Source organism: Zeus faber (assembly GCF_960531495.2).
Source record: "Zeus faber genome assembly, chromosome: 4".
Lineage (NCBI taxonomy): Eukaryota > Metazoa > Chordata > Actinopteri > Zeiformes > Zeidae > Zeus > Zeus faber.
This window is the reverse complement of record NC_137191.1, coordinates 32,441,817-32,459,676: the sequence shown is the minus strand read 5'-3', so window position 1 is coordinate 32,459,676 and position 17,860 is coordinate 32,441,817. Positions and strand designations below refer to the sequence as shown.

Genomic DNA, 17,860 nt, shown 5'->3' with positions numbered 1-17,860 from the left:
GCCTGTGTTGCATCGCGGTTTGATTTAAAATACTGCAGCTATCAGCGAGTAGCCACCAACCCAAAGACCATGAATGAAGGGGAGTGGTCATTTTCCAAATTTATACCACCATCCTCCATCCAATAATGCCAATAAAAATGAAGAACCTTTTATTATCCCGTAGAACCATTTGAGGAAGTGCTTCTTCAGACTGAAAGTACCAGATACGCACGCATCAACCAATAAAAACAGCTTGTAGAATCAGCTGAATTTTAGATGAGGAAACAATATCAAAGCGGGATGAGTTCTGGATTTCACCCTCGGCAACATGTTCCCTTAGTTTGTCTATGCAAAACCACTTGATACATTTTTAAAAAGCAAAAATGAGTCACATGAGTGTATCGTAGTCCTGTCAAGGTCTCTGACTCTCTGACAACTGTTTAATGCAGCATGTTATGTCAATCAAGATGATTATAAGTGAGCAACACAGGGCCGATTCCACCAAACTATGATCCGCATAGTACCATCTGATCTGCTATGTCATATATTCTCACACTGGCTGGCTCCCTCACTGACACAAATCAACCTTTGCACACAATATCGGATAGCAGAATAAACGAATTTGGATGCTCGAGTGATGCACATGCGCCAATGAACCAATGCAGAAAAAAATAATATTGGATTATGCTTCTCCATCTGCACATAAGTGAACGTGCGCTGGTGTAGTTCGGAGACGTTTGCGGGGCTGTGTGCTTTTATACTTGTGCGGGATTTTGTCTGTAGTGTTACGTGTCCACTTGGGGGCAGTGTCATATTTTGTAAACTACAGTGTACAGAAAACACGTTTCTTTCATTTTTTTTTCAATGTATTGAATAAAATGCGTTTGCAGAGACGTCAGAAGTGGTGGCACCGGGATGTGTGCGTGGAGTGAAGGGGGGATGATCGCAGCGTTTTCAGATTTCTAAAAGCACCAGTGCTTGTCCCAGCGCTAGGTTTTTTTCTGGTTTCTTTTCCTTGCCCTTGAGAGGGTCTCGGCTTATGCTGAGTTCAGACGAAGTGATTCCGGCCTGATTTTTCACTCGCCGACAAGTTTTTGGAGATCGCCAAGCAAAGCCCCAGATCGGAGGAAAATCATAAAAAGCAATCCAACTGCTCGCCAAGCGCTCGCAAACGTCGACGAGATATCAAGCAGGTTCAATATCTGGTCGTGTCGGGGTCGACTCAGGAGTGGCGCAACAAGCAGCAGCAAATGAGAGAAGACACGGGGGGAGTCAAGAAGGAGAGGTGGGGAGACTGACGTGCACGGAGCAGCAGCCAGAAACACACAACATTCCCATTTTACTTTACTTCTCTGGGTTTTTTATATATTAATTATAATATATATTAATATATTAAACATAATAAAATAATTATTTCTGCTTTTATTCATTTTTTTTACAGTGATCAAGAATATAATCAAAAATAAATAATCCTGTTTCCTGCATGGCATCACGTCATTTCCGATGTCAATTCCCACGTGTGTTTTCGTGACACAGTGTAGTTTAGTGACCTGTCAGACTCGTGCAGGATTCCTCCTGGTGAAAGATCTTGTAATGTGTGACCCCCTGTCGCTGATCAGTCATGTAGTATGAAACCACAAGACTGCAAGATTCACGATCACAAGACAGAAAGTTGTGTAGTGTGCAATCTGACAACTTTGAAAGTCGTGTAGTGTGCCCATTAGAGGGGGCTTTAAAGGTGAAGCCGTAAAGCCATTTAAGACTGACTGTCGATGAATGACTTCATTAATATACTGACTTGACGTTATTGTACAATAAAACACACATCTAAAGAGAAAAAAAAGTTTTTAAAGGCTTCAAATGCCTTTGCTCAGACTTTATTGCATCCCATGTGGGGTACCTTGAGATTCACAAAACTAGTACCGATCAAGCGAAGCATTTGCAAATCAGTCAGTCATTCTTTTAATGTGACTGTCAACGAATCTTATATTATGTAATAAAATCAGTTTGACCCTTTTATTATTATTTTATATTGATAAATGGTCGTTTTTGACATGACATTAACAATATTTGCCACCTCCATTGCCTGTAGACAATGGGTAGGTGGGGAGTAGGGCTTTCCCTTCTTCTGTGAGCCCTACTGGTGGCAAAATGACAGTAGAAGAGCCGGAGGGGACTGTGGGAGTTTTTGTAAGGTCAGCAGATGACACATTCCCACACTCACTCAATCCCTCACACACACCAACACACACAGACACACTCTGACTCTTGGAGGTCGCTGTCAGCCTCAAGGCAAGAGCAGAGTAGTCACTCAAGACACACAATAGAAGTGTGTATCTAAATCACTGTGTGTGAGTGTGTGTGCATGTGACCTGATTTGTCAATGTAACTGTGTCTCCACCAGACAGTGTTGTCTGACGGGGATTGCTCTTTTTTTTGTTAAGCAGGTCAACCACACATATATTACAGCACACATGAGTGCACGTACACGCACAGACAAGGAACAAAAACATCATGCATAGTTTATATACATACAGTACCAGTCAAATGTTTAGGCAGACTTTGTGCTGGGCTGGTCATGACATTTTTGCTGCAGTTTGATTGTCACCCAATAATCAAATCGATTGGAATTGTTGTCTCGTCTTGGGGGGGGGGGGGTAACACTGCACAAAAATGCAGTGTAAGTAGAATATAATTAACAACACTTATTTTAGAGGTTAAGCGTCCTTCTGACTGCGACGGTTGAATTAAGTCAAATAAAATTAAATAGCCATTTCTTAACATTCTCAGATATTCAATGTGAAACAATATAACATTTAAGTATGGCTGTGTTCAATACATAAAACAAAATAAAATAAATAACTAGAGATGGCTCGATACAACCTTTTCATGTTTATTCTGACCTTGAATATCTGCTGATACCGATCCGATACCTTCTTTATCTCTTAAACAACTACGCTGTTAATAATACATTTGTCTGGATGCACTGTATTTAACCTAGCCCTCTAAAAACATCATGCTCAAACTGGGAAACTGAAATTCTATTCCCCTCAAGGAAGAAATACATAGCTCACAACACGACTCAGTTATACAGAGTCAGAGCACCTATCTTCTCATTCAGCTTCTGATCTTCTGGGATCTGAAAGTCATCGTCTCTGTGGACGGGAACACAGGACGTGTGAAATCTGCCACTTCCACTGCTGTTCCGAACACACAATACATTCGCCGGCCACAAAGACCAGAAGTTCCATTTAAATGCTTTATCTTTGTCACACATATCAATATGTTTGGATATGTTGTTTATTATAGGCATAATTTTAATATAAGTAAATAGTGTAATTTATAGTTCCCAAAAGGATGTATTCTTCTACATGTAAACATCACTTTAAACACTGACTTTTTATTATTTTTGTTTTTATAATTTTTAATTTCTTTATCTCTCTATGTTCTTTCCTTTTTATGCATTTCATGTCAGGCGCTTGCAATTCTTTCTCTCTCTTGCGCCCTCTCTCTCTCTCTCTCTCTGCCAATTCCATCACACGCACACCTCGCTCATGTTTTTCTGTGATTTCATGCTTTTATTCATTTGACATTATCCGCTTCTTCTCAGCACTTACTTTCTTAGGACCCATGGTTAGAAATTTTGTTTTTTGGCAAAATAACTGTTACTTCTATTATTATTATTATTATTATTATTATAATTATTATTATCATCATCATTATTATTATTATTATTATTATTATTATTATTATTATTGTTGTTATTATTACATAGTATACTGCAAAAGGGAGATTAAAAACTGTTTGCTTTGCAATGTTGCCCAACCGTCAATCGCCCCATTATGAAAGCCCAGCTCTCGACACCTACTCATTCAAGGGTTTTTCTATATTTTTACTATTTCCTACACTGTAGAATACTAGCATATGGAATTATGTAGTAATCATAAAAGTGTTAAGCAAATTCAAAATATATTTAGATTTTAGATTCTTCAAAGTAGCCAAGCCTCTGCCTTGATGACAGCTTTGCACACTCTTAGCATTCTCTCAGCTTCATGAGATAGTCACCTCCACTCCACTGTCCTGCTGGGTTAGATAACCTTTACACAGCCTGGAGGATGCCAAGACTGTGTAAAGCTGTCATCAAGACAAAGGGTGGCTACTTTGAATAATATGAAATATACTATTTTGATTTGTTTAACATTTTTTATGTCTATTATTACTCTAATTACATATGTGTTATTTCATAGTTTTGATGCAGTCACTATTATTCTACAATGTAGAAAAAGAGAAAATAAAGAAAAATGCTTGAATGAGGCTACATTGCTCATGTTTTTTTAAACAGACTGACTGAGAGCAAAGAAACACAGTGACATAAAACATAAGATAATAGCAGGGTAATACAACAGTAGCCAATAGCAGGGTTCTTACCAGGTCCTTCAGGTGCTTAGATTTCGTCCTCAAAAAAGTACTGAAATACCTTAAAAAAATCCCCCCTTTTGTGCTGAAGTACTTGAAAGGTCCTCTAAAGGTCCTTGAAAAAAAGTAACCATTTTGTTGTTGTTGAAATCACAACATAATAAAGATTTTCCGGAATAGCTTTTACAACATCAATTTTGCCAGGAAAATTTATCTTTAATCCTATATGGTGGTAAATAGACTTATAATAGTATATTTATTTATTTATATATATATATATATATATATATATATATATATATATATATATATATATATATATATTATAGCTATACCCATATAAATAATAGACAATGAGACTTGGATCATATTATATTTTAACTTATAAAAATAAAAATGTACTATATTTTGATAAGTCCTTGAAAATTGAAAAATGGTGCTTTAAAAAAGTACTTCAAATTATATTTTGTAATGCCAGAATAAGCTCTGTAATATGTAGAATACACTTTTAGGATTTTAGGATTAAACCTCTGATGCTATCATCCCAATACACCCAATCAATTTGTGTTATGGCTTTTACTGAGCCGCCGGATACCCTCAGAACATGTCCCAGTGTGGGACCCCAATCGTGTAAACATTTGTTGCCGGTAAATGTTCCCGTCCTGATGCCGTGGTTTGACGCTTTCTCTGGAGAAGGTAATGAGAAAGAGAGGGTAATGTGTTGCTCACTATTGGAGCAATTCCAGTGGGATGGACTAATTTATTCCCACCCTGCCCAGACACACACATGCACACACACGCACACAAATACACATACATGCACACACATGCACACACGCACGCACACACGCATGTGCGCACACACACACACACACACACACACACACACACACACACGCACACACACACACACACACACACACACACACACACACAGGTCATATGTTTCTCTAGAGTACACATTAGTATTATTAAAATGGAAAAATCTGGTCGTTAGGATTATGAGGCAGTATAACGTGTTTTTCCGAGCTCAGGCTGCTCGGAAACGCGTTAAGATCACTTTTCCTCTTTGTACTTTTTACTCACATTGGTGCTTTCAGAACAGTTTGGATATCTGAATCTGTGACAGATGCAGAGTTTCTGCCCATTGCGTGAGGAAGGCTGTTGTTTTTTTTGTTGTTGTTTTTTTTTACCCACATCTTGCTCCTCTACACATGAAAGACGTCATGTGTGTTGTGTATGTGGGTGGATATGAATTTTAGCCATGGCCGTTACGGTAACCCGTGCCCGTGGGAAAAAGTGGGTGGGGGCGGTCAGCTCGAACGAGTTATATACCGTGATGTCAAACTGCAAAGGAGGGAGACTGATTTCGGAAATATATTATTTTTAACTGTTGGAACTCACCTGATCTCTATTCCAAAGTAGTCTCTGTTTCAAAATACGATCACTTAATATACATCAGTAATAGGGAATGCACGTAAAAAAAGCCCTTCTAAAAGACTTATAAATAATATTGGGATTGCCGTTCAATGACTTCTGTTAGCAATAATAATAGGAATAGTAATAACAGTATAGCAATGAAAAATGACTAGACATTATTTGAACTGTATTCTTTTTGATAGAATACGGTATGATAGCCACTCTGTACACAGCATAATATTGACTATAACCATAGCATATTTCTCAAAGTTGAATTGGTGAATACAGTAAAAACTTCTACTCTATTTTAAATTACTCTTCTATTACTGTGCTATTGCCTTTCTCTATGACTTTTTAGATTTTCTTTTTCATTTTTTATGTATTTGTTTATTTTATTTTATTTTTAGGTCATATTTTGTGGTTTATTATTAGATTTAGTTTATATTGTCATATTATTGTGGACATTCAGCCTTTAGATTTTATTATCCATCTATCTATCTATCTATCTATCTTTATATCTATCTATCTATCTATCTATCTATCTATCTATCTATCTATCTATCTATCTATCTATCTTTATATCTATATATCTATCTATCTATCTATCTTTATATCTATATTTCAGAGAGGGAGCAAGAGAGACATAGAACATAGACCTCCTATGCTCTCTGTCTCTCTCGCTCCCTCTTTGTTTCCTCTCCCCAGTCCTGTTCTCACTCTCGCTCTCATTCTCGCTCTCGCTTTGTTTTCAATGTGTACAAACAAAGATCGTTTAGGAATTCAAAGGGTCTCTAATTTGTAGTTTTGTGTGTGTGTACAGCTGATTTGTTTGCCTTTTGTCACGCCTAAATAGGAATTGTTGCACCGTCTGTCTATGGTGAGTGTTTATGTGTGTGTGTGTGTGTGTGTGTGTGTGTGTGTGTGTGTGTGTGTGTGTGTGTGTGTGTGTGTGTGTGTATGTGTCTGTAAAGCCTGCCCATTCTGCTGCTAATTAACTTGAGGGTGGTGGCCTATTGTAATGCATTATTTCCCCCATATACTGTATGGAAGCACACACTCCCATAACACACACACACACACACACACACACACACACACACACACACACACACACACACACACACACACACACACACACACACACACACACACACACTTTGCTGTTTAGTAAGGATAATGTCAATTAGAGATACACATATTCCTCACAGACCAAATCACCTGTTAAAACTGTGGTATTAATTTACCAGGCTGTGTATTGGAGAGGATATGGGCATTTGGTATGTCGCACAGAAAATATGGAACCCCAGAAGAGCAAAGAAAAAAATTGTAACTTGTAACTTGCAAACATTTATAAAAAAGAGAGACAGGAATTATACTTACGAAATTTCCAAACAAACGAGGGATTAACTATTTAATAGGCGAACAGTTTGTATGTTTATGGTCTTCTTCTCGCACAAGAGGTCAGTAGCTCAGGTCATTGGATTGGTATTACTACTACTACTCATGTATTTGAGTAGGCGACCCTGCCCCTTCAAACATTGGTGCAATTTCAATAGTTTTCCAACAGCAATGTCCCCTCCTCACAGTACCAAGGTATATGTGACATGTTTTCCTTTAGTTAGGTTTGGCATGGTTGAAGGTGATTGGTGACGTGAAGGAGTTTCCGCGCGGCTGTAGGTCTTGTATTATGGTGATATGGTTGTGTGATTTTGAGATGGTTTTGTCCGAGACGCCCACTGAAGACCTAGGTTCGAAATATGCGTCTTACTGTTACACACACACACACACTTGGTTGTAAACAGCACAAAGCATAATTTAAAGCGTAATTTAATTACAGCCTTTTCTTTAATCTAACTTTACAGTCCATTTTTGCTATTTAAAGGTGTGTACAAACAGTGTGAACTATATAGGCATTACCACATAAGTGAAGTGTGTTTTCTTTAAGCACAAAATCTAACTCCAACTGTTTACTTTCTGCTTTCTGTGTATATATTAAATTGAACATTATCTGTAGTTCGCACAAGTACCCAAGGCTTGAAATTATTAGGGCTGCCCCACTGAAAGTCAACAAGTTGAATCATAAGTTGGAGACCTGTCAGGTGACTGAGATTCTTTGAAGTCGATGAGTCGTTTTTTTTTCTTGTTTTTCTTTTGTCAGTCAGTGTGAATTAAAATAAAACCGATAGAAGCTTACACAAATGCAAGGGGATAAGATTTCAATGATGAATTATAAACAAGGGGAATCATAAATATATTTTTATGTGTGAATTGTCCTTGTCACAGACACGGATGCAAACACAGCTCTCTGTGTTCCTCCAAATAAAACAGCTCAAAACAGTGTGTTCCTCTGTTTAAAATTAATAATAATTGGACACACACAAAAGAGATCCCCCATATGTTTAATGGACTGTTCCCATATGTTTAATGAACCCGTTGTGCGCAGTGCCCAAAGCTGAAGTGACGAGCAGAGCAACGGAAAAGTTTTGTTTCTCCAGAAGCCCTTGAACATAGGATGGACAAGGATGATAGCTAAACAATTATTATCGTGTTTATATTTCAAGTGACACACCATATGCAATCCTCTAACTTTCACCAGCAAAAAAAATAAATACAAAAAAATGTATATATTTTTTATTATATTATTTGCTCAACCCTGCGATGACGTGACATGACCACGGTATTTGTATTTGTGGTAATGCGGTTATCGTCACATCCCTACTTCAAGTGAGACGTTTTCCTGGCATTTAAATTTGACCTTTTTAACGTGATGTCTGGATTCATAACCTGACGATATTTTCCCTAAATTGGTCTGGCCTTGACTTAGCCTTGACTCGTGTGAAGTTGAAAAGGATCAGAGACTGTAATGCTATAAATATGTGTCTAGTTTGTTTGACAGCTCTTAAGTTTGTTTGACAACTTTTGAGCATTACCAATGCAAATGTGTGTAGAAGCCTGTGAAAAACCCTGCGACACAAAAAGCTACAAGGCATCCATTCCATGATGCACAGCTGGGCGCTATAACATCAACTTTCCAAAAGTTGGACAGACAGAGAGGATGAATAGGAGAGAGAGAAGGATAGGAGGCTAACAATATATAGAGAGATTGTGAGAGCTGCAGTATGTAGTATGTATTAGTCGATTAATGGATTAGTTGCAACTGTTCATTTCATTACCAACTAAGCGATTGATGTTTCTTTAGTCCTTTATGACAGTAAACTGAATATCTTTGGATTCTGGACAAACCAAGACATTTGAGGACGTCACCTTTTATGAACAAAACAACTAATCGATCGATAAAATAATCAACAGATTTATCGATAATGAAAATAATTATGAGTTGCAGCTCTAGCATGCATGAGGAAAAATCTAGAGAAAGAAAGATTCCACTGAAAAACACACACACACACACACACACAAACACAAATATATGTCTGTGTGTGTGTGTGTGTGTGTGTGTGTGTGTGTGTGTGTGTGTGTGTGTGTGTGTGTGTGTGTGTGAGTGAGTTGTCTCTGCCAAGCCATGCAGGGATGAAGAATGAGGAAGCAGCAGAGAGGCCAGGTGTCTGACACACACACTCACACACACAACCCCACAGAAGCACAAAACACCTGCGTGCATTCCAAAGGATGCACTTGTTTTGTTCCTCTATGCATGCCAAGGTCATGCTGTTAAACAAAAAAAGCTATTCTGTTATTTCATTTGTCTTTGATGATGAAAATCAATCATAGCCCAACTTTGCGGGGTGCTTTTTAGTTTGACAAGGTACCAGCTCCTGTTTGACCTTAACACAAACTGTTGGTGTTGCTGTATATATATATATATATATATATATTTAAATGCCTGACATGAATGCCTGTCAGTGCAGTCACTTTTCTTTTTCAGACTGTTCATTTATCTATTTTGTGGCCATTTCCATTCAATTCTCCAGTGCGGGCTTAGAAGCTTTTAGACCCCAGTCAAAGCTAGCTTGCTGGCAAACATTGAAACACAAATGAAGGAAAACGTAACTTCCTTGTTTACTTCGCCCTCACTGACTCACCACAAGCCATGCCACACTTCTTTAGGGGTTAGGGTTAGGGTTACATTGCGTCACAGCTTAAACTCCATCCATTGTGGAGTCTTCAGAGGTCAACACAGCCACGGCCAACGCCACAAAGTTGAAATCTACACAAAGGCATCCCAGGGGATTTACTGTATATACTTCTATAGTGGAATGTATCCGCTGATCGTGATGATTGCATTATGAATTGTATTACTAGTGAAGTATCCTTGTCAAAGCTGGGGGCCATTATGGAAATTTTGATGTTCTTGTACATTGCACTAAAAATAATATTCATGTTTAGCACAGTGGAACGTCTTATCTGGATCAATAATGCTGACCAGGGAATATGCTGTCCATCAACCTCATTAGCCACACTGCAATTTCCCTCGCCCATATTTCTGTTAATTTGAAAACGTATTATTAATTTGCAATCAGCAGCGCTCTGCACAATTCTATTCAACAGCACCTCCAACAAGTGAGCCTTTAAATGAGTGCTCTCCACTCAAGGGTTTTGCTCTTGATTGTCTGTGTTGCTGGTGAAGTGCACTATAAGTATTGCGCATCTCGTACTCACAGCTGTTTCTCTCCCCGGTTTGTGTGAGCATGCGTCCTTGTACATGCGTATATCAATTTCTCCAGTGTCTGTGCGTCCAGTGTCACGGGAGAGAAGAGAATAGGAACAGGAAACAAGCTCTACTTTTGCATTTCACAGGTACATCATAGTGGTAACACCTCTGCTCTCCATCTCTAGATTAGCATTTTTTCCACGTGGCTTTGCTCCATCACTCATTCGCTTTTCCTTCTACACTCGTCTTTATTCTACTTGTTTGTATTCCTCTCCTTCTTTCTCTATAATTATCCCCACATTCTTAAGCTTCCTGGCGCCTTCTTTAATGCCACCAACACCTCCTCTCACCCAGTCCTGCTTTTAAATATAAGGCAAATCGACCTCAAGAAGAGGCTCTCAGCATCTGAGTCTCCGCTCTTCCTCGAAGCCAGCCTTTGTGTCTTCGGGGTTCTGTGGACAACTTTCATTCTGGACACACAATCATATATTATTATTATCATTATTTCTGTGTTTTTGTCAACCTGAAACAATCTATCAATGGTTGTAGTTTTGAGAAATTTGCTTATCTCTTAGACAGGCTCCGATACACACTCTGTGAGATTATTATAGGTAGGTAAGTTATCCAACATTATACAGTTATATACCTACTGTACATATTGGGCTCTTTGTGATGCGGCGCAGCATGGGAAGGTGCTTGTTGGGGTTCTCAAATTCATAGGAGATGCAAGATAAACTACATGTTTATATATATATATATATATATATATCTCAAAATCCGACTTATTTGCAAAATTGAAGATGTAAACTTTAATTCACTGAAACCCTGAACTGAAATGCTGATCGACAAACAAAAATCTGCTTGGGTTCGGCTCGGTCATCACCCTCACCTTACCCTTTGTCGCAGCGTGGCAGACGGGAAAATTGTAATAATTCATCCAATTAGTCATTTCCTGAAGTGCCACATTCCTCCATGTTTGTTTACACTCGCTCCCACGTGCAGATAACGCAAAGCACCTTGACATAAAATTTTGTCGTCAAGCAGTTCTGCCGCTGATTTGCAACATAGCTATAGAAACAATTTCAAAATATATACTGTATATATGATAGTCATTTCTCTATCATCTTACGATATACACTATATCGTCATATCTCACAGCCCTACCTACATGTTAATATACATTGCATTTGATCTATAATTTGTCTTGTTTTAAGGCAAACATTAATATCTTGACTAAAGTTTGTTAGGGATATTCCTGCCCGAGCACTCTGCCTATTTCTATTTTTTTTTTTAACTGCCATGTCATTTTGTGTTTATCCGGCTATGTGCTTCTAAAAGATGTGCTTCCTTGAAAGAGTGAATTCACTTTCTAACCTCACTGATAGACGTGTGTGTGTGTGTGTGTAGGATTCGTGTCCACTGATCGTATTTTTCAGGTAGAAAAGAGCACTGAGAGGAAACCCTTGTGCGGCGAATGAACAAAATGTTGCTCATGGGGTTTTGTGTCTTTGACTCAGTCAAGTTCTTCGGTTGATCTACCAAGTCCTGATTGGTTGGTGGGAGAAGAAAAGTTGCAATGACAAGAGGGATCTTTCGGAAAAACTTTTTCAACGAGAAGTGCTCATTCCACATACGCTCCGTGCTCATACTTAACAAGTGACAAAAAAAGACACTGTCACTTAGTGGAGACATGGGGGCAACCAGACCAAACGAGAAGGTTGACAATGGCCCAAATCGGGTTGTCTGGGGCAACGAAAACACAGTAATTCAAAGAAATGCCACAGAGCTAATTGTGCCAAGCAAGGACAGTCCATTCTAACTGGCCACCCTCCAAAAACTCTCTGGAAGTTTTTCTGTGGCATTACAGTGTAAGTGAAACCTGTGCTCTGTGGCTCGTTAGTCTATAGAGCATTGGTCTAGCACACTATGGTGGTTACTTCCACGTTTGTCTTTTCAGACAAACGTCTTGATTTCTGTTTAAAGTAAATGCCTGCCTGTCAAGGCTGTTTTTGTTCTACCTCCCTGTGGCTCAATCTCTGCCCCAGAAACCAACAAGATTTGTTACAGTGGCGTAGTGGGCAGGGTAAGGTGGGAGTTCTCCCTGGGCAGCTCCTCCTTGGAGCTGGTGTGGGTCTGGACGCTGGCGCTGAACCCGGCGACGGCCGAACTGTTGATCCCGGTGACGGCTGGGGTGCTGCAGCCGACCCTGGCGCCGGCTGGACTGCTGACGGCCGCTTCCGGGCTGGTGGGGTGGTGACACTCCTGAGCTCCAGCTGGGGAGTGTTGGACGGGAGGCTCAGCGACTCCTGGCTCAGTCTCTGGCAATGATTCTCGCTTTGGGTGCGAGAGGACCTTCAAAATCTCAAGCGAGCTGAAACGGTAGGATGGCCTCCTTCCCTGAGAAGTGTTCATTGACCAGTGTAAAACATTCTGCACTTTTTCAAGACAACCTAGCCTATTCTTCTGAATACTCGTGGAGGGCCAAGTAACTTGCTTACTTGCAACTATGCCAGGTTTTATTGAACCTTGAGTTAACCAAAAGACATGTTTGGTAGTGGTGGGATTTGAACGCATGTCTTCAAAGAGACTGGAGCCTTAAACCGAGTTTATATACAGTACTGCTATCTTTTGGTAAGTACGGCACTTGATACAATATAGTATCTTAAACATAGATCAACACTTTGTTCATCCCCAGAGTGACATTGCTGAATTAACATATATTTTCTTATCGCTGTAGTGTATCAAAGTCTCAGAACATTTTTATTGGTCTCAGTCCTGAAGAACATTCTCAAATACCTTTCAAGAATAGCATAAATAAATTATATTAAAGACAATTCAGTAAATACAATAAAATTACTGTCTATTCCAGAAAGAGGGGAGTAAGCACTAACAAATAGCAAAATATAATGCAGACCCAAACTCTCCAGCTTGGTAGACAATATTCTGCAGAGCAGTTAAAGGTCACGACCAGTGGTTGGGAACCGCTGGTTTTATTAAGACTGTCTTCAGTTTCTATCTTCCACCAAAAAAACAGGAGGGCAAAGACACGTTGACACTTTCACTACACACACACACACACACACACACACACACACACACACACACACACACACACACACACACACACACACACACAAACCCAAACACACACACACACATGTTTTTAAAGCTTGACTCATCCTAAATTGTATCTCGAGGCAGCGTACACATGCATGCGCACAGACTTGCAGACGCAACACGGAAAAACAAACTCATTTTATTTCTCACAATCGATATCCGCTAATGATTGCACTCCCTCTCTCCCCCTCTCTCTCTCTCTTACTCTCTGGCCACCAGTAGAATATTTATCTGTTCAACCAAGGACAAACTGTGAAGCTCTTGACCCTTTGACCCCGCCACCACAGTCATTACTTATTTCTGTTATTTCTGCTCTCTCTCTCTCTCTCTCTCTCTCTCTCTGTCCTTGGTTATCTCTGCTCTTATACTAGTCTTTCATATTCAGTCTTCTGGTCTAATTTTCTTTCCTCCCTCCCTCCGACTGTTATCTCTTTCTCTCTTTTCTCTCTCGCTATTCTCTTTCCCAATCTCTCCCCCACCTACACATCTTTGCTTCAAACAGGCCAGTAGTATACATGTTTTAATATCGTATTTAGTTTTATTTTATATGGGGGGGTTCTCTATATATTCACATCTCATTATCATATTCTCGCTGTAGATTTTTTTTTTCTTGCTATCATTGCTGAATCGGTGTCCCCTCCACCAATGCACCCCCCACCCCACCCCCTCCTGCTGTTGAATCCTGACGAGAGCTTCTGGTAACTTTGCCAAGATTACAGTGACCGTCTCTCTATCCATCCATAGTACTTCTGGAAAAAGTCATTTCTGTTCCACTCTCAAATTTCATGGGTTATTACACTTGTATACTCTACACACATTTAAAACATGTGTACACACTGTAAGTACATTGTCTATCATGGCTACACCTTTGTGTTGATGATATGTTTTGTATGTTGTAAGCCTCTGTGTCTGTATTTGGAGTGTGTCTCTGATATTCCAAGTCTATGAGTACTATAAGTGTGTGTGCGTGTGCATGTGTGTGGGTGTGTGTCCTTCAGGCAATGCTAGCTGGCTCGGGCCAGTGAGAGTATCCCCTTTCGTTTTTTTATCCGAGTCCAAACCCTTTGGGCTAAGTGAACGCAGCACTCGGTGTTGTAATGCCCTGCTTTCTTTTGTGATTTCATTTATTTTATTTTCCCCAACAGAACATCCAGCATCCATTGTATGTGAAATGATAATGCGATGCATAATGTGAGAAGAAAGCCAGTGTAGGGATGCCTCACTGACTGAGAATCAGATATGTTTGACTGTGTCAGTTGTAGAAGGGCACTGAAGTAGTATGAGAGAAGTATGGGATATGTATCCCTCAACTGAAAGGAAGCGAGAATGAGGATACCTTCTTAACCTGGTCCCCACACGTCAGATTGCTGTCAAAGATAATCTTCACGTTTCTTTCTGTTTGTTTAAAGGTAGATGACAGGCACCCTATGTCATTTACAATGAGTTTTATTGTGCTGGTAGTGCCAAATCAAACCGTCTCAACACTTACTTTCCTATAATCTGAGAAAGTTAAAGCAATTTGGTTCCCTGTGCTCTGAGGGTAAGCAGGTATAGCTGGGTGTCCTCAACGTAGCAATGGAAAGAGGCTTCAATCCCCAGAGAATGCACGCAAAGGGACATTGACATATCATGCCAGCAGCTCTTTTAAGAATTTTGCGTCATGACTGGATCAGGGGAGAAATGAAAACAACAGACCAGTGGGTGATAGGGGAACGGATAGGAGAGAGAAAAACACAGCAAAGGAGATACAACAGTGGAAAATTGGGTAAACAGACCCGCTTTCAGGACTCTAGAGCAATTGCACAAGGAAGTTTGCGTTAAAAGGGGCGGAAATGGAAGAGAAGTAAAATGTAAGGACATCAGACGTTTGGAACAAAAAAATGATAAGGCCATTCAAGATTTGATTGAATAGATAGTGCCAGATTCACAGGGGTTTGTGCAGGTTTTTACTGAGCTAAAATAAATAGGGGTGGGGGGGTTAGTGGGACTTGCCATGTTATTTTGGATTTGTTTTGAGTTGAATGAAACCCCACAGCTCCAAATAAAATCAGTTATTCAGAACCAACAATGGCTTTAATGAGAGCTAGAGGGTGCAGGTTTGCTCCCTGGTTTGTTGTTTGTGTGTCTGTATGTGTGGGGGGGGTTGTGTTTGCCTGTTACATAACAAATTCTTGATTGCGAAGGAGGATCAGTTATTTATGTGAGTTTGCCGACAGACATTTTGGTTGGACCTTGGGCATTGTTGGATATCACAAAGAAGTGAATAGCTGATATTTTACTGTTGCTGTGACGGCTTGCGATGCTTGAGTCTAAATTCCAGGAAAAAAACAACTCTTAACGTTTGGCCACCTGACTGTCTCCCTTCTTGTTAACCACTGCTTGGTCTAATGTTCAAAAAAAAGGCCATGGAGTTTGAGTGACGGCGCTCTGACTTTAGCGGGATATAATTTACTTCATGCGCCTTCAATCTTGGTCGTGAGCAGCCAATCCAGTGCCATGCATCCCCATCCTTCATCAGCCAGCCATGTTATTTCTGACATTTAAGTTGGTTGTTTTGGATTTTGTTCACCATTTTGACCACATCGTTCCCTTGTTTCATTTTTTTGTTTGTTTGTTCTTTTCTTTTGGTTTCTCATCTCCCATAGGCTTCCCCATGCCCTCCCCCTCCTGCCCGTCATCTGCCATTGGCCAATCACAGCCCCCATCACTCCATCCGCACGACAATCCGTTGCTAGGCAACGTAGCTGAACCCGAATCTGAGGAGGAGGAGGAGGAGGAAGAGGAAGAGGCGGAGGAAGATGAATACACGGAGCGGTTGTACTTACCTGCACCTCATGGTAAAAAAGCCTTTTCCAGTATGAGCTCAGCTTTGCCTTGTGAGAAACCACAAGCAGCTCCATGACCTATTTTAACACTCGATTTACCTCACGGCGGAATTTTCATCTACATTGTTTTTTCTTTTTATATGAGCATTACTTTTGATACTTTTGAATCTTTTTTGTTTTGTTTCAAAACAAAGTATTCTGGTTACCAGCATCATATTTCACTACTCAACTAGGCCGGCAGTCACATAAACGCAAAGGCTACACAGTCTATGGTTTTATAATTGTTTCTGCTCTCTCTCTCTCTCTCTCTCTCTCTCTCTCTCTCTCTCTCTCTCTCTCTCTCTCTCTCTCTCTCTCTCTCTCTCTCTCTCTCTTTCTCTCTCGCTCTCTTTCTCTCTCGCTCTCTCTCTTTATCTCTTTTCCTATAAGTTTCAGCGACTGTTCCATGTTGTCTGGTTCTCATCATTTTTAGACCTCTTTTCATTTTTTCTTCTTTTGCACTTGGCAGAATATGTGATATTAAGTCTTGAACCCTGTATGACTCCCTAGTGTGCTGCCGAAATATTTCTAAGATTGACTGCCCCTTGTGAAAGTCAAACCCCTTTACTCTGTATTCTTTCTTTTCTCTTTCTTCCACGCAAGCTCTCTCTCTCTCTCTCTCTCTCTCTCTCTCTCTCTCTCTCTCTCTCTCTCTCTCTCTCTCTCTCTCTCTCTCTCTCTCTCTCTCTCTCTCTCTCTCTCTCTCTCTCTCTCTCTCTCTCTCTCTCTCTCTCTCTCTCTCTCTCTCTTCCCGATATTGCAATTGAGGACACTTTGTTGTAGATCAAGCAGCTAATTTGATCCAATTATAATATGCAATTATAATAATAATAATGACATGGAAAAGCATACAATTATGTAAGCTCCTTCCCAAGTGGCAGCTCCTTTCCTGATTTGGCAGACCCATGCTAAAAAGCATGGTTTCAAACCAAGGGCCACTTATCTGAGAGAAAATAAACCGAGGACCCCTCACCTATGTCACAAAAAATAATTTGATATAAGGCCTATTTCTCACTTCTACTACATCGGTTATGTGGAAAAAAAACCACAAATCAAGGGAAGTATATGAGAAATATTTGTTCTGCACCATTTCTGCGGACTCCACTTTAAGAATCACTGCCTTAGGTCATACATCCGACCCAAGCATTAGAATTTGCTCCACCTACACTTATTTAAGTGCACTATTGTCCAGCATACTTCAGTATGTGATTTGGACATACTACATGGTCATATACAGTAGCTGCGCCAGTTCCAGGACTTTGCAGGTTGATGACGACGACAGTGTCGTCCCCCACCACTGTTGGTTGTTGTCGTAGCAAATTAGTGTTATCACAATGCATTTCATAGTAACAAAGTGTTAGCTTGCCATGATGTTGATGGAATATGTCAACCTGGTACTTTGTACATAATTAAATGTGCATGGAAAAACTGGGGTTGTGCCGCTCAGATTCAGTGT

General features: G+C 40.0%; 1 protein-coding gene and 1 pseudogene across 2 annotated transcripts in view; both read left to right on the top strand.

Annotated features, from left to right (window-relative positions):
• LOC307228997 (tapasin-like) overlaps positions 1 to 12,680 on the top strand; it is a 75,780-nt pseudogene extending 63,100 nt beyond the window's left edge. The window contains exon 6 of the transcript in view: positions 12,469 to 12,680. The product of the transcript in view is annotated as a tapasin-like (transcript). The remainder of the gene's footprint in view (positions 1 to 12,468) is intronic.
• Positions 1 to 17,860, top strand: part of LOC307228932 (teneurin-3) — a gene marked incomplete at its 5' end in the record, with an annotated part of 375,882 nt that overhangs the window by 203,442 nt on the left and 154,580 nt on the right. Inside the window, one exon of the mRNA XM_079998784.1 lies at positions 16,186 to 16,377. Coding sequence (XP_079854910.1) covers positions 16,186 to 16,377 — 192 coding nt within the window. The remainder of the gene's footprint in view (positions 1 to 16,185; positions 16,378 to 17,860) is intronic.